At 44.6% G+C, this 27,623-nt stretch overlaps 1 protein-coding gene across 5 annotated transcripts in view; it reads left to right on the top strand.

The window, feature by feature from the left end:
- Window positions 1-26,696, top strand: part of C3H6orf118 (chromosome 3 C6orf118 homolog) — a 53,131-nt gene extending 26,435 nt beyond the window's left edge. For 2 of the 5 annotated variants that reach the window (XM_032790924.2, XM_032790922.2), the window contains 3 exons: window positions 2,884-2,937; window positions 4,260-4,321; window positions 16,151-16,272. In XM_032790924.2, the coding sequence (XP_032646815.1) occupies window positions 2,884-2,937; window positions 4,260-4,321; window positions 16,151-16,271 (237 nt within the window). In that variant the 3' untranslated portion in view covers window position 16,272. Of the gene's footprint in view, window positions 1-2,883; window positions 2,938-4,259; window positions 4,322-16,150; window positions 16,273-26,032 lie in introns of those variants that run through there. The other 3 variants (XM_032790923.2, XM_032790925.2, XM_032790927.2) reach the window with 3 other exon arrangements.
- Window positions 26,697-27,623: the final 927 nt, after the last annotated feature.

The following is a 27,623-nucleotide window of genomic DNA, read 5'->3' as shown; positions in this document are numbered from 1 at the left end:
TACTTTGGTGAGAGGCTCTTTAGAAGAGACAGATAGTGACTCAGTTGCCTATATTTTCTCCTCTGAGAACATACATCTCTACTCCTTGTACTTATATGGCCCCAAACACCATGGTGTTTAGGCTCTGATTCTGCAATGTGATGCATATGGGTGGACCCCCACGTTAAAGTAAATGAGCTCTGCAGACATAGGGGTCTGTCTGCACACACCACATTGCAGGATTGAGGCTTTAGAGTCATCATATGTTATTTAAAGTACATATGTTAAAATATATAAGTGATATAGGTGCAGGGTCTGATTGTTTTTTTTTAATTGATGTTCTCTCCTTTTGCTCCTGCACTTGGTGGGTGGTAATAACTGTGTGCACCGATAAGGTCATAACAGGTGGGATTTTCAAAAGCACTCTGGCCTAACTCTTCTCCTATTGAAGACAATGGTAAAACTTCCTTGGGCTTTAAAGGGAGCATGGTTGGGCCAGCACTGAGCACTTTTTAAAAATCCTACCAGCAGAGGAATAAAACTAACAAATATATGATGATAATATTTGTTACAAAAATTATCATCTATTTGTTTGTATTCCAGTAACATTCAGAGGTCCCAGTCAGGCTTGGGGGCCTCACTGTGTTGGGCATCAGAGACAGCCCCTGCTCCAGAGCGTGCAATCTAAGGCTCTGATCTCGCAGAGACTTAAGGGCCTAACTTTAGCTCTGTGACTGGTCCCACTGAAGTCTTGGGACCACTGACGGTATGAAAAGTCTAATGTGTGTAAGCATCTGCAGGACTGGCGCCTAACACATTAAAAACAGCATTCTCTTTATTTTGGAAATTGTGCCGCTAGCAGTACCACAAGCACTCAACAGAGCCATGCTTTCCCTGTCCCTGATCAGGTGAATAGGAATCCCAGGTGTCTTAAGTGAAGTAATTTCCTGAAATCAAATAAAAGCTGAATATTCTCTGCTCATGCAGAAAATGAAATGTGGCACAGTTAATGATGGCTAGACATAATTGAAATATACCTCTAACATAGGGGGAGGGAAAACTCAGTGGTTTGGATATTGGCCTGCTAAACTCAAGGTTATGAGTTCAATCCTTGAGAGGGCCAGTTAGGGATCTGTGGCAAAAATCTGTCAGGGATGTACTTGGTCCTGCTGTGAAGGCAGGGGATTGGACTCAATTCCCTTCCAGTTCTATAAAATTAAAAAAAAAACATACAAATATTTCTCCCAACCTTTTATCCTCTGAGGCTGAATTTAACCTTCCTTCAGGACATCAGATCCATTCAGTTTGTTGTACTGGTAGTAAAACAGAGCAGCCATGCAATTATGTAGCATCCAGGAAAAAATATGAAAACAAAGACACAGACCAAAAATCATGCACACTCCACTCTTGTCTTTTCCAGACCAAACACACAGACCATCATTGTGTTTGCTGGGTTTCACTTGGGTGTCTTTAAAGTGACTGGCTGCATTCCAATTCTTTGTCTTGCCTGCCAGTTTTTTCAATCTTGTCCTCTTATCGAACTGTACAAGACAGAAAACTGTAGTTCACTTTAAAAACAAAAAACAAAAACCTGCTACCCACAAATGACAAACACTCATTTGGAGAGAAAGTCTTGACTCAGATGAATGTATAGAGTGTCAATATATTAGATCAGAGAATAACAACTATAAGCCACTAAAGTCTTCCTTATTTGTACTAGCATAGAAAAGGTATAAGCCCAAGATGTTTTCTGAAAAGTTTATTTTGCAAACTTATTAACAATGCATGAGTTATGCCCCTCACAGCTAAATAAACAATTAATTTCTGGACACAATGTGAAGCACATTAAGAGAACAAATTCTTTTCTCTGCTCCAGAGACGCCTATTAAAAGGGATATGAGTATCCAGAAGTTCCTTATATGGTTTTAACTTTGTTCATGTCATTTTCATTTGTTTTATTTTTTGACCAACTTTACCTGAGCTGGAATGAGGAAGAGCAGCCAGCAGAGGGCAATATTGCACAGCGCTCTCAGCCTGAGAGAGGCAGCAGCTGCCTGAGGCAGGCCAGCCCAATGCTTCATTTGCAGCCACTCCAGGCACTCTCAACAAGTATATGAACTCTGGGAATGAATAGACCCTCTATACCCGTGGCTCTCAACCTTTCCAGATTACTGTACCTCTTTCAGAAGTCTGATCAGTCTGGCATCCCCCAAGTTGCATACCCTGACTTCAAAATGATTTGCTTACAAAATCAGAAATGAAATCACAGCAGCTATGACTGAAAAATTGCTTGCTTTCTCATTTTTACCATATAATTATAAAATAAATCCTTTGGAATATAAATACTGTACTTGCATTTCAGTGTACAGTATATAGAGCAGTATAAACAAGTCATTGTCTTTACCCTATTTTTGTTTGCACTGACTTTGCTAGTGCTTTTTATGTAGCCTGTTGTAAAACTAGGCAAATGTCTAGATGAGTTGATGTACCCCCTGGAAGACGTCTGCGTATTCCCAGGAGTAAGTATACCCCTGGTTGAGAACCACTGCTCTACACAGTCTGAGACATTAGCTCCCCCAGCAAATGGCTGGTTAGTTGATCTGGGTCTGTATGTGTAAGGTGTATATGATTTCAAATTGTTATCCATAATAATAAAGCTATAATCTAAACCTTGCACCCACTGGATAGTTAGACAAAGGGCAAGTATGCTATCATTTAAGAAGAGCAAGCTAATTGAACTAGCCCATCTTCGTATTTCTCCTAACACTGTGATTTCATAATGCTAAGATGGCAGGACATGTACTGTGCACATATATGGAATTTTTAAAATAGGTCAGTTCAATTGTTTGCTTTTTTGGAAATGTTGTGCTACAGTTTAACAAAGCTGCGTTATTGCTTTTACAGGCGGAAGCTCTCAAACTCAACTCAGCCAACAACTTCCTTCAACACCAAATCAAAGTAAGTTCCTTTTTTAGAACTGTGATATGGTCCAAAGCCCCATTAGAAACCTGTTTGCTCCAGTTGTCTTCACTAAGTCTGATCCAGAGCCTATTGAAGTCATTGGAAAGACTCCCATTGGCTACTGTGGGCTCTGCATGAGCCCAAGGTGAACCACCTGCTCGAGAGTAGAAAGCTGTTGGTTGTCCCTCTACTCTATTGTTCACTGTTTAGGAGAGCTATTATGGTATTTTGATGAGAAGCAAACTTCTCCTGATCACCATTTGAATTATTTTTTACAAGAACTTGTCAAAGCTTCAAAATCCATAACTCAGCTGAGGATGCTAAAGCTGCTAGTCTAATTAGGGAACTAGCATGAAGGACGGATTCCTATGCTAGGTGGATTTAACATACGCACAAAATGCGTAACTCAGAACAGAGTACGGTTGCCAACTTCCTAATTGCACAAAACCAAACACCCTAGCACTGCCCCTTCCCTAAGGCCCTGCCCTCCGTTCACTGCATTCCCCCTCCCTAGGTGGCTCGCTCTTCCCTACCCTCATTCACTGGGCTGAGGCAAGGGGTTGGGGTGAGGGCTCTAACTGGGGGTGTGGGCTGGGGTGTGGGGCCAGAAATGGGGGTTCAAGGTATAGGAGGGGGTTCCAGGCTGGGGCAGGGATTTGGGGTGCAGGAAGGGGTGTGGACTCTAGATGGGGGTGTAGGCTCTGGGATGGGGCTGGGGATGAGGGGTTTGGGGTACAGGAGGAGGCTCTGGGTTTGGTGGGGGTGAGGGATTCCAAATCTGGGAGGGGGGCTGCGGGTTAAGACAGGGGGTTGGGGTGCAAGAGGGGGTACAGGCTCTGGGTTGGTAGCTCTGGGGTGAGGCTGGGGATGAGGGCTTCAGGGTGCAGGAGGGGGCTCTGGGGTGGAGCAGGGGGCTGGGGCTCAGGGTTGGGGCGTAGGCTTACCTCGGGCGGCTCCCAGTCAATGGCCAGTGGGTCTAAGGCAGGCTCCCTGCCTTTCCTGGCTCCGCACTGTGCCCTGGAAATGGCCAGCAGATCCAGTTCCTAGGTAGAGGGGCCAGGAGTCTCCACATGCTGCTCTCGCTCAGAAGCACCGCTCCCCCCACCTTCCTGCTGAAGTTTAACCTTTTATAGCACAGGAACCACAGTATCCCTTTCCCATAAATTATGGTTATGAAGTTAAAAAAGACTTCAGCACCACCAAGTACTTATCATAGATATTGCCAATTAATATCACAAACAATTTTTTTCTTAATCCCTGACAAATATTTCTCTGCATTTATACATAGATGAGTTTTTTTTGTTTTGGTGTTTTTTTAGGAAGTTCAATACAACATCACAGACATCTTAAATAGACAGAAGGTCACCCAGGAAAGTCAGCGGTGAGTTTTGAATGTTAGTACATATTTTGGATTTACTATATTGTTTTACATGTATATTATAAATGTTACATGTTACAGAATGATGATTGAAGCCCCTATTATAAAAACTTCCCAGAGATGAGAAAGAAAGATCAGTCATTTATAGCTGCTAGGTTTAAGTATTACTTAGTACAACATACACAGTAGCATTTTAGGGATTAAGGTAAGGACTCAATTTAAATAAGGCCCTGTAGTCTGGAATAAGCTAAGAAAAAATAATGTGAATCTGAGCGCTTATGCACGGAGTTTGCTTGACACCTGCACTTGCTGCAGTTGTCTATTCAGCTACAGAGCAGAAATATTGCAGAGGCTGTTTAAGCTTCTGCCCACAGCCCTGCTGATATGCTTCAGACTTGCCCCAGAGAGGTGACCTCTAGGCATGAGATGGTAGCACAGTCTCCATGCCCATCCAGTCCTTGGCTTCTGTTCTGAGGCTGCAGTTCAATGCCAAGTGTGAAGTGTTTTTTATTATGTGGCCTCATGTCCATAGGAACCAAATTGAGACCTTATTTCACACACAGAGCTTCTTTATTGTCTGTGGCACTCTGGATTTAAGTAGAGTGCTTTGTAAAGTAATGAGTTAGAAAGTTTTAGTCACTACTGAGCTGGGCTGGATCTGAATTGGTTGCCGGGGCAGAAGACTGTACACTCCATTACCACTCCCCTCGGGCGTCCTCCTCACCTTCCTACAGTACATCTTATTAGTATCAAGATGGAATGAAAGAAAAAAGAGACAGCAGGCAGCTAAGTCTGCATCATAAACAGGGCCAGTGCTACCATTTAGGCGACCTAGGCAATGGCCTAGGGCGCCAGAATTTTTTGGGGGGCGCTATTTTGCCGGGGGGGCGGCACGCGGCTCCGGGGGACCTACCGCAGTCATGCCGGCGGACGGTCCACTGCTGTGGCGGCTCCGGTGGAGGTGCCACAGTCATGCCGGTGGACAGTGTGCTGGTCTAAAGGCTCCGGTGGACCTACCGCAGTCATGCCGGCGGACGGTCCACTGCTGTGGCGGCTCCGGTGGAGGTGCTGCAGTCATGCTGGCGGACAGTGTGCTGGTCTAAAGGCTCCAGTGGACCTACCACAGTCATGCCCGTGGCAGGTCCACCGGAGCCTTTAGACCAGCGGACCGCCCGGCGGCATGACTGCGGCAGCTCCACTGGAGCTCCGGGGGGCGGCGAAACGGCTGTCCGCCTAGGGCGTCAGAAACCCTGGCGCCGCTCCTGATCATAAAGAGTACACTTTTGACATCTATGCTTATTTCAGAGGTAAGTAAGGAATGTAGGTATTGTTTTGGTTTCAATTATGTGAAAAAATTTAGCCCGACTTTGTTTATTCTGTCCAAAGATGAGGTTTTCAGCTAACCGCATACTGCTCTCTCTCTTAATAGTCTGTATTCAAATTAGTGTAGCATAACATTAGATTTGGGTATGTATTACAGGTCTGCAATTTAGTTTTATGAAAACCTAACTTGCAAACTTCTGTAGCAGAAAGAGGTTAACAGTCGACTGAAAGATGCATAAAAAGTTTTAAGAGTCCATTTCAGTGATAATATTTGGGCCAGATTTTTTTTCACATACCAGTTAGACACACATCATATACTGGTATAGGGTCTGATCGAGTGCACCCTGAAAGAAAAGCCTGTCATTGACTTAATGATCTGAGACATTGAGTGCCTATCTCCTTTCAGTATCTGTCCCTATAGTATTTTAACACTATGCTATTTAACCATAGCTACAGACATCATTCCCTGACCTCAGATGGGAGGTATGTACGCTTTTGGTGGTGAAAGTCCCATGTTCAATCCCCGCAGACAACAATGGTGCTGGTAGATACAGGGTCATGGTCTGCAACATTCCCAAATGTACACATGCAATTATGTGACTAATGGTGCAAATCTGAATCTATAAGTGTAGACTCAAATTAAAATGACATATTAATACTAATTAGTGGAACACTGTTTTCCTCTCTTCTCACCTGCCAAGTCCTGCATTTAAAGGAGGTCTCTGTTTTATTTGCTGCCATTGACAGAATCACTAACTTTTAAATCGACAATTGGAATGTAGAAAAGTCACATCCCTCTTTTAGGTATTTTAATGAAGTCTTGTAGCAAATAGAGAACTGCAATCTCAAATCCTGGCATGTAAAAAGCTTTTCAGTTCAGTGTTAAACTTAAGAGAAGATTTCAGAATCTGCTTCATGCTCTTTTACTCATTTGTGGATTGTCAGCACCTGGTATCACCGTGGTTTTTATCTTGGGAGGACCATATTGTCAAGTGGCTCACAATTCCTAGGGGACACACACAGCTGCTATGTAATTACCTAAGAATACTGATCTGTAGTAATGCTATGAATGCTTATGTGACCAGGTCAGTAAAGTGAAGTTGCTGTATTTTGGGTTATTAGACTTTCCTGTATGAATGTATTAAACTAGCTTGATAGGAGACTGTTGGAAAAATAGGCAGGAAAGCAACACAATGGATCTAGATAAGCAGTCTCTCAACAAATAATTACCTCAGACAATGACCTACTTTCCAGCCTAAGTTGCAAAGCTGCTTTGCCAGAGCTGGGAACAAACAGATCAAAAGGCTATAAACAGTTACAAAGGCCTAAATTCACAAAGGGAATTAGTTGTTGCCCAATGGAATTAACAAACCTGATTTAGGCTCTCAGGCCTGGTCTACACTACGCGTTTAAACTGATTTTAGTAGTGTTAAATCGATTTAAGGCTGCACCCGTCCACACAACGAGGCCCTTTATATCGATATAAAGGGCTCTTAAAACTGGTTTCTGTACTCCTCCTCGACGAAAAGGAGTAGCCGCTGGAAGATCGTATACACTATAAGATCGGGAAATTTAGGGTTAAGTGTGGCCCGCAAATCGATGGATTGGCTCCGGCAGTAATCCCACAGTGCACCACTGTGACCACCTTCTGGAAAAGCACATCTGAACTCGGACGACGCACCGACCAGGTAGACAGGAAAAGCCCCGTACAACTTTTGAAATTTCATTTCCTGTTTTTGCCCCAGCGCTGGCTCTGCTGTCAGCCATGGGGTGGCCATGCACGTCCCACATCCAAAGAGCTCCCAGCCATGGAACCGTAATGAAGATACTAGGATCTTGATCGCTGTCATAGGGAAGACAAATCTTGTTCTATCAGAGCTCCATTACAGAAGATGAAAGATGCCAAAGCATTTGAAAAATTCCGAGGCTAATGAACCAGAGTCCACAAGCACAGCTGCTGTGTGACAAGCATTAACGAAAAGCCAAAGAAATCAAAATGAGACGCATCATGGGAGGAAGGGAGGTGGGGCTGAGGACAACCAGCTATCCCACAGGTCCCCCCCCGCTGAGTCTTCCGAAAAGTATTTGCATTCTTGGCATGAGCTCCCAGTTGCCTGTAGGGTCAGAACACATGTCTGGGTGGTTCAGGGAATAGCTCGTCATTTATATCCCCTCTCCATGAAAGAAAAGGGAAAAAAAATCATTTCTTTGACTTTTTGTCAATGTACCGTATGTCACTGCAATGCTTGCTGATAGATAACGGTGGCCTGCGGCCCCTGAACAAAGCAGATCCCCTCTCCCCTCCCTTCCCCGGTGGGGGCATACAGTAACAGTGCACGGAGACTGGTTAGCGTCTCTCGTCCATCAATCCCCGTGTGCTCCGGGGCTGCCTAGGTGGAGGGTCGGCCCGGGGGCACCGTGGGTAAAATAGGAATGACTTCCAGTTATTCCCGCACGATGGTAACGAATTGGCCTGGGTAACCGTCCTCATCTCATAGCAACTGGGGGCTGAAGCTCCCAATCAGCCCCCCATTTCATGTCTAAAGAAAAGAATTCTGTTACTTCTGGACTATCATAGGCAGCGGGATGCTGGGTCTCCTCTCCCCAGCCCCATTAATGTCCTGCCTGGACTATCACAGCAGCTGTAAGGCGCCTCCCCCTCATTTTGATCTCACTAAAAAGTCAGTGTTTTCTTTTCCTGCATTTCGTTACTTTCATTACACAAATGGGGGGAGCCCTGCAACAGTAGCCCCAGGAGGGTTTGGGGGAGGAAGGGAGCAACGGGGGGCTGTTGGTAGGGACACCTCGAGCCAAGCCACTGCACCAGGAATGGGGCATGGCAGCTCATCAAGTTCGCGGGATCTGAAACACGGACGGGCTTGTGCTCTCCTGGTACACGGACATCCCTCTAGTACTCTACCCATATTCTAGGTAGGGACTGAACTCTATTTATTAGATACACATAAAGGAGGGAAGATGACCCGGGGGGGTCATATCCATTTTTGTCTTATGGGTCCCCGACCTCAGGAAGGTAGCCAGGAGCAACCATGCTAAGGAGCCAGATGGTACAGAAGACTAATAAACCGCATCATCTCCCAGTTTAAATGGCAACAGCAGATGGTACAGACGACTGGTACCATCCTCTGCCTACTTGCAAAGGGCAAATGAATGCTGTGTTAGCGCTCCAGTAACCGCCTCTTTCAGCAGCATGCAGAGTACACATACGGTAAAGGACCAAAAGGCAAAAGGGCTCCATGGTTTCCCATGCTAGGCGTCCTGCAGGGCAATCCAGGGCAAAAGGGTGCAAAACTGATGGTCGCGTTGCTCTCACCAGAGGAAGGAAAGTATGTGACACATTTACCCAGAATCACCCCGCGACACGGTTTTTGCACATCGTGCATTGGGAAATCCTCAGCCCACGAATCCAATCGGGTGGGGGAGACTTGGGGGCAACTATGGAATAGCTACGGGATAGCCTACCAATGGCAACACCCAGAAATCGACGCTAGCCTTGGTACATAGATGCACACCACTGAGTTTTGTGCTTGTGTGGCACGTGCGACTTGACTTTATACCATGCTGTTTTAACAAAACCGGTTTATGTAAAATCGTGAAATAAATCCGTAGTGTAGATAGTACCCCAGACTCCAAATAATGGGGAAGAAGTCGGTGCTACAGGTAATGGAATCAATAGAAAAAGCATCGTAGTGGGGAAGCTTAACTGAGCTGGCCCAATAGAAAATGCCAAGGAACAAGAGGGGGGCCTCAATCTGCCCTTGCCTAATGCAAGGGTGGGGAGAGGTGCCTATCTCTCTTGAGAATTCATAGCTGGTGAACCTCTCTGGCATTAGCTCAGCACTTTCCTCATGGGAAGAAAGTGTGTGGTGTGGGCGGGGGAGGGGGGGGGGGAGAGGACAGTGGGGATGGAGGAAAGGCACTCCCATGTCAATACAGCCAAGAGCCTGGTGTTTAGAGCACTCATCTGGGGGGAAGGATGGGAGACTTGTTTTCAAATCCCTGCTTTGCCTGATTTGGAGTTCAGAATTGGGTCTCCCAAATGCCAGATGAGTGCTCTGACTACCAGGCTATAGAGTCAATCTCTGACCCACTGATTATTGATACAAAGTGGGAACATCTGGAGAAGTCAGCGGTGTGGGTTAGCCTAGGAACTGTGACAACTCAGATCTGGTTAGAGGGAGGGTCAGAATTACAGGACTGCATGTGATGTTAGTTTCTGATATTCCTTTGGTTCTGTGAGGTAAAACAACATTTTAGATTAGAACTGCATGTCTCAGAGAGCAGGAGTGGCACCTCACAAACCAAAGTCAATGGAACCAAAGGAAACTTGGAAGAAAATGGAATGTCACTGGATCTGAAAGAATGAGAACTATTTTGTAAAAAATAAAAATTCAGTAGCATTGTTTTAAAATCATTCAAATGCAGTGCTTGCTTAGCCAAGAGCTTATTAGAAATAAAATATCAAGGCAATTAGTAGTAGATATACTTGAATACCAGGTTAATTAGTTTCATTTCTATGGTGTTAATTATTAAAAGTAATTAGCCCTGAGGTACTTAAGTGCCCTCACTAAGTGTTTTTTAATGTAACATAAAGACTTAAGTTTTGCTTCCAGCAGAGCTGAAGTTTAAACCCTTTAAAAATGTACAGTGCCTCAGGATATTTGCATAATAAGGCATTTTATAAATGATATTTCCAAATTCTGCCCTCCTAGTATTATGAGTCTCAATTCTGGAGCTGACATTACTCTTCCTATCCAGGATAGATCAGGACAACTAAAACATTAGCAAAAGCATGAGATTTCTGAATCAAAGCCTGTCTGGAGGCACAATTGAAGGAGACTATCTAATTGTCTAATGTCAGAGCTTTATCATCCTTTGCCCTTAAAGCACATAACTTTATTAATATGGAATTTAATTACAGGCAAAGCATAGATTAACAATTTAATTATTTAATGTCTACAGCAGCAGCTTCCCCAAGGTGCTGTGGGATTGTTCAGTGAATTAGGGATGAAACATGCAGCCTGTGCTGAGACCTGAGAAAATCTTTTGCAGACATTTATTCAGCTTTCTGCAAGATGACTGTGATTTCCTCAGATTTATTTTCCATTTGATGAATGGCTTTACAGTATCTTTGCTCTGTTGATTAATTGCAAATATTCTAAACTCAAATACTGTTGTTTAGTTGTAATTGGACAGATTAAGTCACATCCTATTGTTTGTTTCCCTGATTGGATGAGTGTGCATGGGCTTGCAGCACTAGGAGTAAAAATTCCCTTCAGAATTAGCTTTCTGAAAACATTTATGCTAGTAAACTGGATTTCTTTAAAGTTAGATGAAGTTTTTCAGATGAAACTTTCTTTTGCCAAAAAAAATAAACAAATGCAGATTCAGGAAGATTGAAACATTTTGAAAATTTGTGTCAAATTCACTGAATTGTTTGGGGCAATAACCTTACCCACACCAAACAAACTAGGGAAAAAATCAAAACCTTTTGATTTTTCAATTCAACATGACATTTTGTTTTGAACTGTACTTCACTTTTATTTAAAAATAGAAAAGAACCTCCTTAAAAATTAAATGCCCTTCCACCTCTCTCTTGTGTCACTTGACTTGAAACAATCTTTCTTACTTTCTTTCTTAAACATTTTTTCAGTTGGGACACCAACCTGAAAAACATAGCTATTCTCACAGTTCTAGATCTCTCAAATATTTGTAGAAAATGGTCCCAAATGAGTCACAAAGATGGTTGAAGTGAATGTGTTTAAACATGTGAATATTTACAAGAAAATTTGCATGCATTGTTCTGCCCTCAAAGTCATCCCTAGTAGCACATAGGGCAGTTAATAGTATAAATTAATGCTGCTCCTTGCATCATTAACACCTGATCCATGGCTTACTCCTCTTTCCATAGGAAAGCATCATGTAGCTGTGGGCAGAGAGCCAAACGCAGGATGTGAAGATGCCTGCATTTAGCATTATAAAGGATGTACAGATCTGTGACTATTAAAAATGGGTTTACAATTATTGGCAACTAACTGGATTAAAAATGTGACTTGGATTAAAAATGTGCATGGCTTGCTCCCCGGGGCTTTTCTGATCACCGATGACCACAACTCATGCCTCTATTGCAAGGGTGGGGAAACTTTTTGGGCCGAGGGCCACATCTGGATGGGGAAATTGTATGCTGGGCCGGGGCAGGGAGTTGGGGTGCGGGATGGAGTGCGGGGTGTGAGAGGGGGTGCAGTATGCAGGAAGGGGCTCAGGGCATGGGATTGGGGCAGAGGAGGGGTGCAGAGTGCGGCAGGGGGCTCAGGGCAGGGGGTTGGGGTACATAGGGGTGTGGAGTATACAAGGGGACTCAGGGCAGGGAGTTGGGGTGCAGGAGTGGTGCGGGGTGTGGTGGGGGCTCAGGGTGTGTGAGTGTGGGGTGTGGGAGGGGGTGTGGTGTTCAGGAAGCAGCTCAGGGCAAGGAATTGGGGCAGAGGAGGGGTGTGGGGTGCAGCAGGGGGCTAAGGGCAGGAGGTTGGGGTGCAGGAGAGGTGCAGCAGGGGGCTCAGGGCAGGGGGTTGGGGTGCATAGGGATGCAGGGTGCAGCAGGGGGATCAAGGCAGGGGGTTGGGGTGCACATGGGTACAGGGTGCAACAGGAAGCTCAGGGCAGGGAGTTGGGGTGCAGTAGGGGTGCAGGGTGCATGGGGGGGCTCAGGGCAGGGAGTTGGAGTGTAGGAGGGGTGCGAGGTGCAGGCAGGGTCTCAGGGCAGGGAGTTGGGGGGCGGAGTGCAGGAGGGGTTTGGGCTCTGGCCCAGCACCGCTTGCCTAATGTGGCTCTGGGGTGACAGTGGTGTGCACCGGGGCCAGGGCTGGCTCCCTGAATGCCTGCCCTGTCCTTGTCCCTGCGCTTCTCCCAGAAGCACTGCGGCCCCTGGGGGCAGAGGGCTCTGCGTGTGCTGCCTTTGCTGCGCCTCCTGGTACCTTCCCCAAAGCTCCCATTGGCTGCGGTTCCCTGTTCCCGGCCAATGGGAGCTGCAGGGGGCAGTGCCTGGAGGCAACGCACAGAGCCGTCTGCCCCTCCATCCGGGGGCCGCAGGGACGTGGTGCCATGGGCCGGATCCAAAGCTCTGAGGGGCTGGATCCAGCCCACGGGCCGTAGTTTGCCCATCCTGCTCTATTGCCTTACCCATTAAAACCCACAGGGCACCACCTAGTGGTCAGAGAAGGGTGACAGGCACTGTTCTGTGACTGGCTGGTCCTCTGAGTTGCCTATAAGTTGCATCCACGCCTTCTGGGGTATGTGAAGAGTCCCCTGAAGTATAGTTTTGCAGCCCAGCTCGGGGCATCAGGCTTCACCTGGCCAAAGTCCCTGAGTCAGGACTCTGTGGGATATGGGAGTCTTCCTCCAGCCCTATCAGAAGCAGGGTGTATGGGTAGGGGAACCTGGTCCCACCCTCTCCATGAGGTTCTGATTCAGGGCTCAGAGGCAGGCAGCTGAGTCCTGCACCCTGGAGTGTTATACGACTGCCTCCCTGGATCACTTCCTAACAGTCTCCCCATGCAAGAGAAAACAGCAAAGACAGGTAAAGAAAATAAGCCAAAGAAGAAGAATCTGACCTTGATTGAATCTGTCCAGAGTCCTTTTCTCTTAGCACGGAAAGATGTGTAGACCATCGATATTCACGGGCCCTGGCAGCTGGACCTCTCACAGTTCTCCTTTTGCAGAGCTCCAGAGTGCAGGTCTGCTCATCTTCACTGGCTGCTGCAGGTGAGCTACTCTCTGCTTCCCTTTTCAGCTCCTCCTGCAGCCTGTGCATGTCCACATTCAAGAAGGGATCCTCACCTCTGACATCCACTAAGTCAGGTGAGACGCTGCACCCCAGTATGAGTGTGTCAGGAGATCACCAGGAACATGGTACTGGTTTCCTGGCACCAAAGGGCAACAGCACCCTGAAAACAGCTCTAACTGGCAAAGGAAAAAAGGCATTAGGCATCTTCTACGCTGTCAGTACCAACACAGAGTGAGAAGTCATCAGTACCGAAGACCACGGCGAGAAACAAGGGGGAACAAGGTCCATCACTCTTGTACTGCTTCTGTGCAATCTCAAACTGGTGCATTTGCTACCAGATCACTTGTTTAGCAGCGCACATTCCGTGGATGCACAACACATTATAGCAGAGATCCTTAGCAGATGGTTCTCCAATGACCAGGAGTGGGATTTATCTGACTTAGTGGTGAGGAGCATCTTTCTGCTGTGGGCACTCCCATCTTGGGATCTCTTTGCATCTCAACAGAACAAGAAATGCCCAACCTACTGCTCCAGGCCACAACTCCAGAAGGGACACATATCTAGTTTGATGGTCAGGACAGAGGATGTACATGTTTCCTCCGATCCTTCTCTTACCTCAAGTTCTGAAGAAGATCAAACAAGATGGAGAGTCGGTGATCCTGATTGTTCCCCAATGGCCCAGATAGTTCTGGTGTCCAAGCATTCTCAAGATGTCCTTGTGCATCCATATTTGTTTTTTCCCAGACTGGCTGATTCAGACAGAAGCAAATATCACAACCCAGCATCCCTCCATCTAACAGTGTTGTGTATGGTGGATGTAGCACGAATACCGTACACATGGCTGAAGCCATGATGGCTGGCTGACTTTTGTATTGCAGAGAGAGAGAGAAGAAAAACACAGTAACCACTGTCTACCAACAGAGTCAACATAAGCAACTGCTTAATAAACTATAACTGCAAAATGCACATAAGCAGATTCAACATCTGCTTGATACATTCAAAGATATCACATCTGTCTTCTCCCCACAATATAATGGGCACAATGCTGTCAGAAGTACTTGTGGCAGAACAACCTGAGGTCCAATTACAAATCAGATCTTTCAGGTGGCGTGTGTTTTCTTTCTGGATAATGTCTGCCAACATTTTGAACACTCCCTTGAGGAAGTGGGGTGTCTGCAGCAATGTCTGACTCATATGGTCCCTCAGATGATATTGATTGTTCAGCACAGCTGCTTTCTGGTATCATGTTACTGGTTGTTGCATCAAGCTGGGACACAAATTCAGCAGCTCCCTGAATTTTGCTTTCTTTGTCAGACATAGTCACCCACGAATCTCACGATTGGTTAGTGTGCCAGTGCCAAAACATATTTGGTGCCACTTGTACTGTATAGGACAAAGGATTCACTTGTGCACTAACAGTTGATGAAAACCATGTACTGGGTCCCCAATAATTGTGAACCAGTACCGTTTGACCCACTTGTAGCTGATGAGGTTCACTGGTCCCTCTCACCATCTCTTGACTTATTTGATTATTTCTGGCTTATATCTGACTTTAATAAGCCCAAGTGTGACCTGAGATTTTGGCCCATAAACAGCATTGGCATATGTTGCATCTTGATATGCTACCAAAACGTGTTCCAGCTTTCGCTGTAGTGACCCCTTCTCATCTGCCATGGATTGCAGGGCTTGCTTAAAAATGTATATAAACCTTTCAACAAAGCCATTTATAGCTGGATAGTAAGGTGGAGAGGTAATATATCTAATAACATTTTTCTTTATGAACTGCGCACATTCTTCTGAACTAAGCAGAAGACCCTTGTCACTCACAACTTGTTCTGGTGGTCCAGTTCTTGCAAACAACTGTTGAAGTTTTATACTGTCTGTGCAGCTGTGGTGGTTTTCATGGAAAAAACTTCCAGCCATTCGGAATGGGTATCTACAACTACTAAATACATCATACCCAAAAATGGAGTGGCAAAATCAAAATGAAGACATTACCAGGGAGCTGGTAGCCATTCCCAAGGGTGTAGTGGTGCTGGTTTAGGCATGCACTGTACGTGTTGGCATCCCAAACATTCTTTAGCAAACTGCTCTATTTCTTGGTCTATCCCTGGCCTCCATACAAAACTGGTGAGTGCCATCATTTTTACTACCCCTAACAGACCTACATGAATCTCATCTAATACTCTTGTGCACAATTTATTAGGAATAATAACACAAATTCCCCTCATGACATACCCTTGATGTATGGTAAGCTCACCTTTGCGTATGGAAAAGGGTGCCAGCTTACGGCAATCACTATATTTAAAGCTCTTCAAAGTTGGCTTCATAAACCTGACCTAGTGTGGGATCCCTCTTAGTTTCTGCAAGACACTAAGGAGCACTTGGTCTGCAACAAATTGACAAATTTGATAGATTCTGTCTCTACTACAGGTCACCCTTCAATTGGCATGGGCAGGCAGGGGAGCCCATCTGTATTTGCGTGCACTTCTTTTCTTTTGAATTTGATGTTGTAGACGTAACCAGCTAAGAAGAGAGCACAGCATTGCATTCATGCTGCTGTTGTCAAAGAAGCTCCATTCCTCGGATGAAGGATTGCCATTAATGGTCGGTGGTTGGTGACAAAGGTGAATTTCCTCCCATATAGATACTAGTTGAATTTCTTCACACTCCATACCAAACTTAAATCCTCCGTGTCTATTTGTGCATAGTTATGTTCTGCTGCTGGGAGAGATGTTAAGTCAAATGCTATGGATCTCTCACTGCCATCTGGCACGGAGTGCGATAAAACCACCCCAATTCCATGGGATGAAGCTTCACATGCTAACTTGATAGGCAAGGATGGGTTAAGGTATGTAAGCACACTTTCTCAAGTGACCTATTGCTTTGCTTCCAGGAAAGCTTTTTTGACACTGACATGACCATACCCATTTTTGACCAGTTTGCAGTAAACAGTTAAGTAGATGCAATACAGTTGCTATGTCTGGTACAAAATGGCTATAGTAATTGATAAATCCTGGAAATGATCTAAGTTGTGACACATCCTTTGGCAGTGGCGCTTTCAGAACTGCTTTTATCATCTCCTGAGATTTATGTAGGCCTTATGCATCAATGACGTGCTCACTGTAAGCTATCGAGTCCTTGAAATATTCACATTTTATGTGATTGGCTTGCAATCCATATTCTTCTAGATGTTTTAATATGCTTTTCAGGGTTCCCAAATGATGATCTTCACTTCCACCGGTCACAGTAATGTCATCCAAATACACTCTGTTCTCAGAATAGCTTGCAAAATCTGGTCCATTGCCCATTGCCATATAGCAGGAGCTGAAGCAATACCAAACAATAGCCTGTGGTACTGATACATACTCTTTTAATCGTGAGGTTTGCCTCAGACTCTCCTTCAATTCCATTCATAGGCAGGCCTGTGACAAACCCATTTTGCTAAAGAATTGCCCTGCCAGTGTAGCAAAAATGTCAGTTCAAGGCAGGGGGCATTTTTCCATGGTCAGTACAGGGTTTATGGTGACCTTAAAATCTCCACATACCCTTACTGCATCATGTTTTTTACATTTGGAACGATAGGAGTTCTCTACTTGCTCTCTAGGCCACTTTTGAAAGTATGCCCTCCCTTTCCAGATGTTCCAATTCAGCATCTACCTTCAAGTAGGTACTGTAAGGCAATGGTGTTCAACTGGTGGTCAGCGAACCCCAAGGGGTCCTCAGACTGTTTAAGGGGTCTGTGAAAAGTTGCCGTTACCATAGAACAGTAGTTTTCAATCTGCGGTCCGTGGACTCCTGTGGGTCCGCAGACTACGTCTAAGATTTCCAAAGGGGTTCTCACCTCCATTCAAAATTTTTTAGGGGTCCACAAATGAAAAAAGCTTGAAAACCATTGCTGTAAGGGACAGGTCGAGCTTGGGCTGCACTTCACAGCTAGGATTATTTTAGCCTTCACGTGTTTGAGTTCCTATGGCCTTCTTGAAGGCTCCCAATGCCTGACATAGTATCCCTTCCAGCTGTTGTTCAGCTGTTTTAGTGAGGTCTTCTGAAAGTGACTGCAGCATCTTTATAGATTTCCAATCCAGAGGAATCATTGTGTAACCATTCACAGCCTCACAGGGCTGGTCCCCCCTTCTCAATGACATAAGTCTAATAAACAGTGCTTATTGTTGTACTCCACACTCACTTGCATCACTCCAGTTGGCACTATCTTTTCAGCAACATTAATGTCCCCTTCAGTTTGCTATTTTTAAAAGTTTCCATATTCCAAATGTGAGATGGCCGCAGTGTCTCTAACCTGTTTGAGCATTTCTCCCACCACCCAGGGTGTCAACCAGATTGCTGACTTGTCATTTTGATCAGACTATATATATTTAGGCTGGCTAGTCCACTCTCACTTTGTGTCACTATTGCCTCTATCTACAGACTGTACATTGATAGTCCATTTCAATTCCCATCTTTGGTCTCTTCCATATTTATCTTAGTGCGACAAACAGCTTGGATAGGATCTTTTATATTACAGCTTCTGCAATATTCATCTTTGAATCAGCAAGGAGAGTGAAACCCTTTTCTGCACCAGTAACATGTCTGTCTGCTGAGTGGACCAGATGTTGTCTTGGGTTGCAGATAGTTTATGCATTCCTACTTCTGTTTTAGTTGTGGTATGCAATTCTATTGCATCCCTTGCTGCAGTTTTCAGCGTTACTTCAATTTCTACTTCATGTTTAAAGATAAGATTTTCCTCAGTTAAGAGCCTCTTCTGTGTGCTTTCATTAAGCAGTCCACACACAGATGTCACTTAGGGCTTCGTTAAGCGCATCCTTAAAAGCACTGTGTGGTGATAATCTTTTTAACTCTTTCACAAAGGCAGAAATAGATTCACCTTCAAGTTGATTCCTCTTATGAAACCTGAACCTTTGTGCTATAATCAGGGGCTTGGGTTCCAAGTGCTTTTGAACAGTTTGCATTATCTCTTTAAAGGGGTTTTGCTTGCTGGTTTCTCTGGGGCAATCAGACTGCATATTAAACTGTTACGTTTTTCCTCTTAACACACACAGTAAAGCTGCTACGTTTTTCTGGTGTAAGCTCATTTACTTCAGACTACTGCTCCAGACTCTCTCCATATGTGAGCTAGTCCTCCATGGCAGTGTTGAAGACCTCCATATTTCCAATACAGCCTTCCATTTGACCTTGCTGCTGTTAGTTTAGTACTTTGGAGTATTCAGTAATAGCAGACGCCTCTCCCCACCCAGGGGCTGCAAGCAATGTCAGAGATTGTTTTGCTAATTTGATGCATAGAATGTTCTTGAAATCTTCATCGCCAGTTGTTCTGTATGGCAGATATAGCACAAGTCCCTAATTAGAAACACATCCATGTACACATGGTTTGAGCCATCATGGCTGACTAAGTCTTATACTGCAGAGAGAGAAGAAAAACATAGTAACCACTATATAACAACAGAGTCAACATAAGCAACTGCTTAAGAAACTATAACTGCAAAGTCACATAAACAGATTCAACCCTCTGCTCAATTCATTCAAATATATCTCACACAGCACGGAAAAGATTTTCTACCTGGTGCCAGCATTGTGGGATACCTACAGAGGATGCTGAGATCCCTACTATTATAGACTACCTCCTCCTTCTAAAAATATTGGAGTTGTCTCTCAGTTCCTCGCAGGTGCACTTGGCAGCTGTTACAGCCTTTCACGCTCCAGTGGACAGCCATATGGTCTTTGCCCATCCTACTACTAGTTTCTGTTGGGACTTATCAGACTCTTTCCTCCACTACTAATGTTTACCCCAATACGGGACCTCAACCTTGACCTATTGGCATTAATGAACTCTCCATTCAGACCTTTAGCATCGTATGCCTTTGCTCATCTATCTATGAAGGTTGACTTTCTGGTTGCAGTCACCTCAGTCAGAACAGTAAGTGAGCTGGGGGCCCTTATAGTGGACCTAAATGTGGAATTCCACAAGGATAAAGTTTCCATGAGGTTGCACCCAAAATTCATTCAAAAATAATCTCAGAATTTCTTTAAACCTGGTCATACACTCACCAATTTTCTATTCAAAGCCACATGCTACCAGAGAAGGCAGGAAACTACACCACTGAGCCCTGGCATTCTACCTGCAAAGGACAAAACCCTTCAGGAAATCTCCTGAACGCTTTGTCTCCTTTGCTGAGTGTAAGAGAGGAGAAATAATCCCCACACAAAGACTTTTCGAATGGAGTTTGGGCTGCATCTTGCTTTGTTGTAAGCTAATAGTGACCTTTCTCCCACAAGGTTTGAGGCTCCTCTTGACTAGAAACCAGGCTGCATCTGTAGCTTAATTTGAGATGTCCCTCTTCTGGGGATCTGCAGCATGAGACTCCATGCAGAGTTTTGTAAAACTGTCATTATGTCATGATACAAACTTCTATAGCAGACACATCCTTCAGCAGAGCAGTCCTCCTGAAACAGCATCGGAATCAGCACTGGACTCAGTGCCTTCAGAGCACAAGGATTTTCTGAAATCAAGGCAAAAAATTTTTCAGTACTATCTTCTGTAGGCTGTTGGGTTGAGCACATGGACCTCACATCAGGACAGTCTTCAGTACCCACAGTGTTCTGACTTCTGAGGATCATAGAATCATAGATTATCAGGGTTGGGAGGGACCTCAGGAGGTCATCTAGTCCAACCCCCTGTTCAAAGCAGGCCCAATCCCCAACTAAATCATCCCAGCCAGGGCTTTGTCAAGCCTGACATTAAAAACCTCTAAGGAAGGAGATTCCACCATCTCCCTAGGTAACCCATTCCAGTGCTTCATCACCCTCCTAGTGAAAACGTTTTTCCTAATATCCAACCTAAGCCTCCCCCACTGCAACTTGAGACCAGTCCCTATCCAGACTCCCTGGTACCATCCAGGCTCCTTTCCCATGAGGACCTTCAGTCCTAATTGAACCTCATTCATCTTTGCTGAGGGATATCAAGACACATTTCCTGCTGGTATTGACTTACCTTCCAGATTCGATTGACCCTCTGGTCATACCACACTTTGCAATGATGTTTCAGCCTCTGGTACCGATGTGGTTTCTGGCTCCACTCAGACCTTTTGAAGTAGCTCCGTTTAGTGGTGCTGAGAGGGATTTTCAGCCAGTACTAACCTATCCTCCATAACCAATTTATCTTCCACTGAAGTCTTGGCTTCCGGTACCAATGTAGTTACTGAGCTCTCACTGGCCACCAGTGCTGGCACTATTTGGATCTGGAGAACAGAAGAGTATACTGGCTGCCAGGAGCTAAGATATGGGATGTACGCCTGAGTCAGAGGCAGTAGGAACGAATCCACTGATTGTCCTTCACAAATGATACAGCTGGATGAACAAAGGATACAGCTAGATTCTTGCCAGGCTGGGGAAGACTATGCCAGGCTGGTGAAGATGGTTAAGGAAATAGATCTTCAATGGGATTCTTCTCCCTGTCCCTAGAGGAGGAGAACAAAGGTGAGACAAGATTATGATGATCAACACATGGCTCAGGCAGTGATGTTATAAGGAGGGCTTTGGGATGTTTGACCACTGGGAGACATCCATGGACAGAGGAGTGGTCTCATAAGATGGACTCCACCTGAGCAGTGAGGGAAATAGACTTATAGGATGAAGGTTTGCACAACTGATTAAAAGAGCTTTAACTAGGAACTCAGGGAAGATAGCTGGGTGATGCACATATAATCTCCATACCTGATAGTAAGATTGAGTGGGAGGAAAATCAGGTAAGAAAGGATACAACAATGGAGAAAGGAACAGCAGTGGGTAGGGGAATGGATGTTAAGAAAAAAGATAGTGCCAATATCAGTGAGCTAACAGTCAGGTAGGTGATACTGGCAGTAGAATGACTGTATCCAATTGGGTAGGAATGTGGGCGAAGCCAAGCAGAAGCAGCTATGGAGGCTGGGTAACAAAATGGAGGAACTAGAACCACTGGTACAGAATGTGAAACCAGATATTGTTGGGATGACAGCAACATGGAAGGGTCCAGATTTTCTTGGATGTGATAGCTGACTGATTTCTTCTCCAAAGAGTTGCTACACCAAAGAGAGGTGATGCCATTTTAGATTTGATATAGGTGAGTAGTGAGGACCTCATATAAAATATGGCTATGGGGATAACCTTGGTTCTAGGGATCATGAGCTAATTTAGTTTAAACTAAATTGTGGAATAAACAAAAATAGATCTGTACTGAAGGTCCTTGATTTCAAAAGTGCAGACTTTAAAAAATTAAGGGAATTAGTAAGGGAAGTGGACTGGACTGAAAAACTAAAGGATCTGAATGTGGAGGATGCTTGGAATTACTTTAAGTCAAAGTTGCAGAAAAGATCTGAAGCCTGCATCCCAAGCAAGGGGGGAAAATTCATAGCGAAAGGCTGCAGACCAACTTGGATGAGCAAGCATCTCAAACAGGTGATTAAGAGAAAGCATAAAGCCTACACAGAATGGAGCATTGGACGGATCAGCAAGGAAAGCTACCTCTTGGAGGTCAGAAAGTGTAGGGATAAAGTGAGAACAGCCAAAAGCCAGAGATGGACGTTGCAAAGGAAATTAAAACCAATAGTAAAAGATTATATAGCCATATAAAGAAAACAAGGAAAGAAGAAGTGGGACTGCTAAACACTGAGGATGGGGTGGAAATTAAAGATAATCTAGGATGGCCCAATGCCGAAACTAATACTTTGCTTCAGTTTTTAATAAGGCTAATTAAGATTTTAGGGGTAGTGGCAGTGTGGCTAATGGGAATGAGGATACGGAAGTAGAAATGACTACATCTTAGGTGGAAGTCAAACTCAAACAGTTTAATGGGATTAAATCAAGAGGACCAGATTATCTCCATCCAAGAATATTAAAGGAACTGGCACTTGAACTTGCAAGACCAATAGCAAGGATTGTTAATTAATCTAAACTCGGGGCTATACCCTATGACTGGAGAATTGCTATAGTTCCTGTTTTTAAGAAAGGGGGAAAAAGTAATCCACAAAGCTACAGGCTTGTTAGTTTGATTTCAGTTGTATGCAAGGACTTGGAATCAAACCTCTTCCTCTGGATTTCATTGAGAAAGGGTTCTATTTCCAATACTTCCTGGTGCCCAAGATAAACATCTCTTGGAGACTGATTCTGGATCTAGGGACTTAGAACACCTTTGTCTGCTTTCAGTGTTTCAGGATAGTGACCCTACCAGTGATAATTCCTTCTCTGGATCCCCGGAGATTGGTTTAACTCCCCTGACCTTCAGGACAGTTATTTACACATAGCTATGCACCCCCCTCACACACATTTCCTATGTTTCCTGGCTGGCAGGGACTACTACTAATATCACATCCCATCCTTCAGCCTCTCAAGTGCCACAAGGGACTTTACCAAAGTCCTATCAGCAGGCGCAGCCCATCTCTGTCAGATGGGAATAATTCTTTTTCCCTCTTGGACGACTGGCTTCTGAAGGGTTGCTCATTTCTTGAGGTGCAGGCAGCAACCAGCAAAGCCCCGTCTCTTGTGCCTCTGCCTCAGCACACCGAAGTCTGCATTCATACCCATGCAAGGAACAGACTTCATCAGGGCTATTCTGGACTCCATTACCACAAAGCATACTTCCCCACCCACAGGTTTAACATTGTGTTCAGCCTCATCTCTACAATACACCAAAACCCAAAAACTACAGTAAGAGGTCGGCTGCAACTCCTGGGCCCGTGACCATATGGCAGCTTATACATTTGTAACATCCTGAGCAACTACACTCTTAGTGTCTTCAAGCCTGGCTGAGAACTGTTTATACCTGTAACTGCGTACTTAAGCAGGTGTCCATACCTCAGCGGGTCCTCAACTCCCTCAGTTGATGGAAAGATCCTCAAAAGGTATATGTGGGAGTTCTGTTCTCACAGCTTCCCCCCTGTAAAGATCACCACAGACGTCTCTCTACTAGGCTGGGGTGCACTCTTTCAGGACTTCACAGCTCACAACAAATAGGCTCGCCAGGAGGCAACCCCCACATCAATGTATTAGAGCTCAGAGTAGTCAATTTCACTGTCATCGCTTCCCATATCAGGAGCCACCCAATCAGAATAATGCTGGACAACAGAGCAGCAATATATTATATCAATCAATGAGGAGGAGCAAGACCCCAGTCTTTATGCACAGAGTCCATAACACTATGGAACTTGTGCGTATCTCACCGCATCCTGATCTCTGTGGTTTATCTGCCAAGATTGCAGACAACAATAGTGGAATCCCTGAGCAGGCATTTCTGCCTAAGCCATGAGCAGGAGCTGAACAATGCGATATTCTGAAGGATATGTCTTACCTGGGGTCACTTGGAGACACATCTCTTCCAACACCGTCCTATGCAAAGTGCAGATGACTCTGCTGGTGGTGGGGGCATGGCTGCAACTCAATGGGAGATGCCCTAGTCACTTCTAGGCCTCATATATTGCTATATGCTGATCTCCAAAGCCATCTCTTAGCAAGGTCCTGAACAAGCTGAAACAGGAGAAATTAGCAACCATCCTCATAGCGCTGTTGTACCAAGACAGGTGTGGTTCCCAGAGCTGATTTGTCTGGCTCTGCAGCCACCTCTCCACCTTCATTGGATCTCGTTACCCAGGAGTTGAGATTCTTCACCAACCCAGCCTCTCAGTTCTTTACCTCAAGGCTTGGCTACTAGATGGCTCACTGGCACAGAACAGGCTTGCTCAGCAGAGATATAAACAGTACTGCTCTATAGCAGGAAATCTACTATGAGGAAAACCTGCCTGCAGAAGTGGAAACAGTTTCAAGTTTGGTGCAGCCATCAGTCTGCACCTCCTCTTGAGTCTTGTCTATCACATATTCTGAATTACCTACTGAATTTAAAAACCACAGGATTGTCACTGAGCTGAATCCAAGTTCACTGGGCTGCCTTTACAGCTTTTCATCTCCTCATTGAACATTTTTCAGTCTTTGCTCATCTGACTACCATGAGGTTTGCTAAAGGCCTGTTCAACCTTTTTTCTCCTGTCAAAGAACCTACTCACCATGGGGCCTCAATTTTATTCTTAATAGGATGAGTAAACCACTGTTTGAGCCTCTGGGCAGTTGTTCCCATCTTTGTTTGTCCCTCAAGACCTCATTCCTAACAGCCATTACCTCAGCCAGGAGGGTTGGAGAGCTGGGAGCCTTTATGGCTGACCCACCATGCATGGTGTTCTATTGTGACAAGCTGATATTGCATCCCTATCTTCATTTCATACCTAAAATTTCTTCAGAATTCCTTATTCACCAGGACATTCATCGTGTTTTATCCCAAGCCTCTCTCTGTGAGAGAAGAAGCAACCCTTCATACACTAGGTGTCAGAAGAGCGCTTGCTTTTTACCTTGACAGGACTAAGCACTTTAGAGCTTGTCCTAGACTTTTCATCTTGATCACAGAAAAAATCTGGTCTGATCTCCACTCAAAGACTGTCTAAGTGGGTTTTGTTACCTGTTACAATGTCTTGAGGGTGCATCCCTCTCCCAGAGTGATTTCTTGTTCTACTAGGGTCCAGTGAACCTTTGTGGCCCTACTAAAAAGCATCCATCTCAAGCATTTGCTACCTGATCTTCAGTGCACATCTTTTTCCAGCACTACTCTCTCACACTTGCTTTCAGAGCCAACACAACTTTCGGTGATGCTGTTCTACAGTCTGCAGGGAATCTACCTCCTCAGTACCCTCCTCAGTATTGAGGTACTGCATGGGAATCAAGTGAGGCACGTACAGGGACAATAACTCAAAGAAGGAGGAGAGGATACATATCTTGTACAGTAACTGGAGTTCTTCAAGAAACTTTGCCCCTGTGAGTGCTCCACTCCCTATCTTCTTTCCCTTCTGCCTCAAAGTCTTTCTCTCTGGACTTATTGGTTGAGAAGGAACTGGAGCAGCAGCAGGTCCACTTCCCCTGTATATCCTTGCACAGCAGCACAAGGATATGCAGGTCATAGGCACAGATTCACAGACGCTACTGATGAAAATCTCTGATCAAGCGTGCATGGGTGCAAGCATGTTCTGAAGTGGAGCACTCATAGGGACCACACATCTCAAAGAACTCCAGTTACTACACAAGGTAAATGACCTCTCCTTATCTCTACAGTAAATGGAATTCTTCAGCATGTGTGGTCCCTATTTGTATTCCACCACCCATTCTCCTGCTCCTCTCCTGTGGAGCCTTATCCTACAGCCATTCACAGTAGAAAAGTAACTGGAGAGGCCACACTGCCACTTAAGTGTTCAGTTCAAAGCATGAGGAGTAGAGGGATGCAAGCACAGACCAATGGACACTGCTAGCAAAGATCTTCCATCTCAGTATATGGAGCACATGCATACCTTAAATGGAATACAGATAGGGACCACATATCTCAAAGAACTCCAGTTACTGTACAGGAAAATAACCTTTCTTTCCTTTTTTATTGCTGACAATGGAAGAGTTCATAGAGGGGTTGCTCTTCTGTCAAAGATGTTTTCTGTGACACTGTTACCCTGTGCTTTCTCCTCACTTAGTGTACTGATTGTGTGTTTTGTTTTTTTTTCTTGTTTTGTTTTTAGAAAGTTATGGGAGAGGCTGAAGACATTCTTATCACCTGAAGATAATGAACCAACTTCAGACAATTCAGAAGAACGTGTAGGAAGATAAATCGTAGATGCCTTGAATGTATACTTGACACCTTGAAACCATGCAAATGAAATCCAAATATGAAAAACTGATGTTGAGTCTCAGAATTAAGTATAATAATGCAATGTCAGAAATAGAAATGCATGCCATTTTCTTTACACAAATTATCATGGTTTGGTATTCTGTATATTTATAGAGAGATTACTGTATACTATCTAGAAAATGCCCTGCATTAGTAATAGCAATCGTTTAAGTAGCTGTGCCTTTTCCATGCAGCTTTCAATAGAAGCTGCCCTCGCTTAGTCATGGAACTTTATTATGCAAGTGGCAGAGGTTATTTATTAAACTCCCAAGATGGAACTCACAACTAAAAGCTATTCAAGTAAATGAAAGCTGCAGCTTCTAAATAAGATCTATTTATATCATTGTGTGCAAAGACTTTCTAGCAAGTAATGCATTCAGGAATTGATTTGGTCTGGTATACAGTAGTATGGCATACTGGCACATCTCCTGGAAGCCTTCTTGTTCTACAGAATCTCAGCTTCCATTTTAGAAAAATAAACCTCTAGCTGTTACTTTGCAAAAAACAAAACAAAACAAAATCCCTTGAAAACACAAACCAAGTATATGTGAAGCAGCAATGTCTACCTGAATTTGCAGAGTGCCTGAAAAGATAGCTCAGAAGTGTGTATTGCCCCGTTCATTTCAAAATTCAGATGCCAGTGAGGATATTTTAAGTGTCAACTTTAACTATTTCACTGCCAGTAACAGCTCATTTTGTTGCCAGGCAACAAGAGGGAGAGTACTCATACTAATTATTTTCCCCAATCAAAAAGGTGCCCAAACCCAGGAGCCTAAGGGGACATTTCACATTCCACCCAGGCTATGTCTACATTGCACAGCTAAATAACTCCTGACTTGTCCCTGGGTCTGAGCAGCCAGATAAATTCAGCCCAGACATGAGTATCCCCACTGTAGTGGCCAATTTGTGTCTACAGGCATATTCTATAGTTCTTTTCCAGTTAGTTGTCAGTTGTCCAATCTGGGAAAGATACTGGAGGACTGTCAGAACTTGAGTAATTTAACCACATTCTCACTGCAAAGGGGCAGGTTCTAGACTGAAGTCTAACCTGCATCCCCAGTGGGGTAAGATAACCTGAACTTAAAGCTGGGTCACAGGTTTTTTTTTATATGGATGGTCGGGGGTGGAGGTGTCAGACTAAAACCTCTGTGCAGCATAGAAGTACCCTGAGAGAGAACCAAGCCCAGGAGGCTGATAAAGCCTCTGGGTGCATTTGAATCCCACTAAAGTGAAACTAAACCCAAGAGGCTCAGAGACCATGTCTGATCAAACTTTGAACATATGCGCAATCTGCAGAGTGCAGCCTCTCCTTTTGGCATCTGCAATGAGTAGAGTTTGGAAGAGCACATCTACCTTCTCTTTTTACAGGTCAGCCTTTGACTCAGGCCCAAGAACAAAGTTTAGATGGATATCTGCATTTTAGGATTGTGATGGGTTGGATC

Source organism: Chelonoidis abingdonii, chromosome 3, assembly GCF_003597395.2.
Source record: "Chelonoidis abingdonii isolate Lonesome George chromosome 3, CheloAbing_2.0, whole genome shotgun sequence".
NCBI lineage: Eukaryota > Metazoa > Chordata > Testudines > Testudinidae > Chelonoidis > Chelonoidis abingdonii.
Note: the sequence above shows the minus strand (reverse complement) of the source record. Positions and strands in the feature narration are given on the sequence as shown.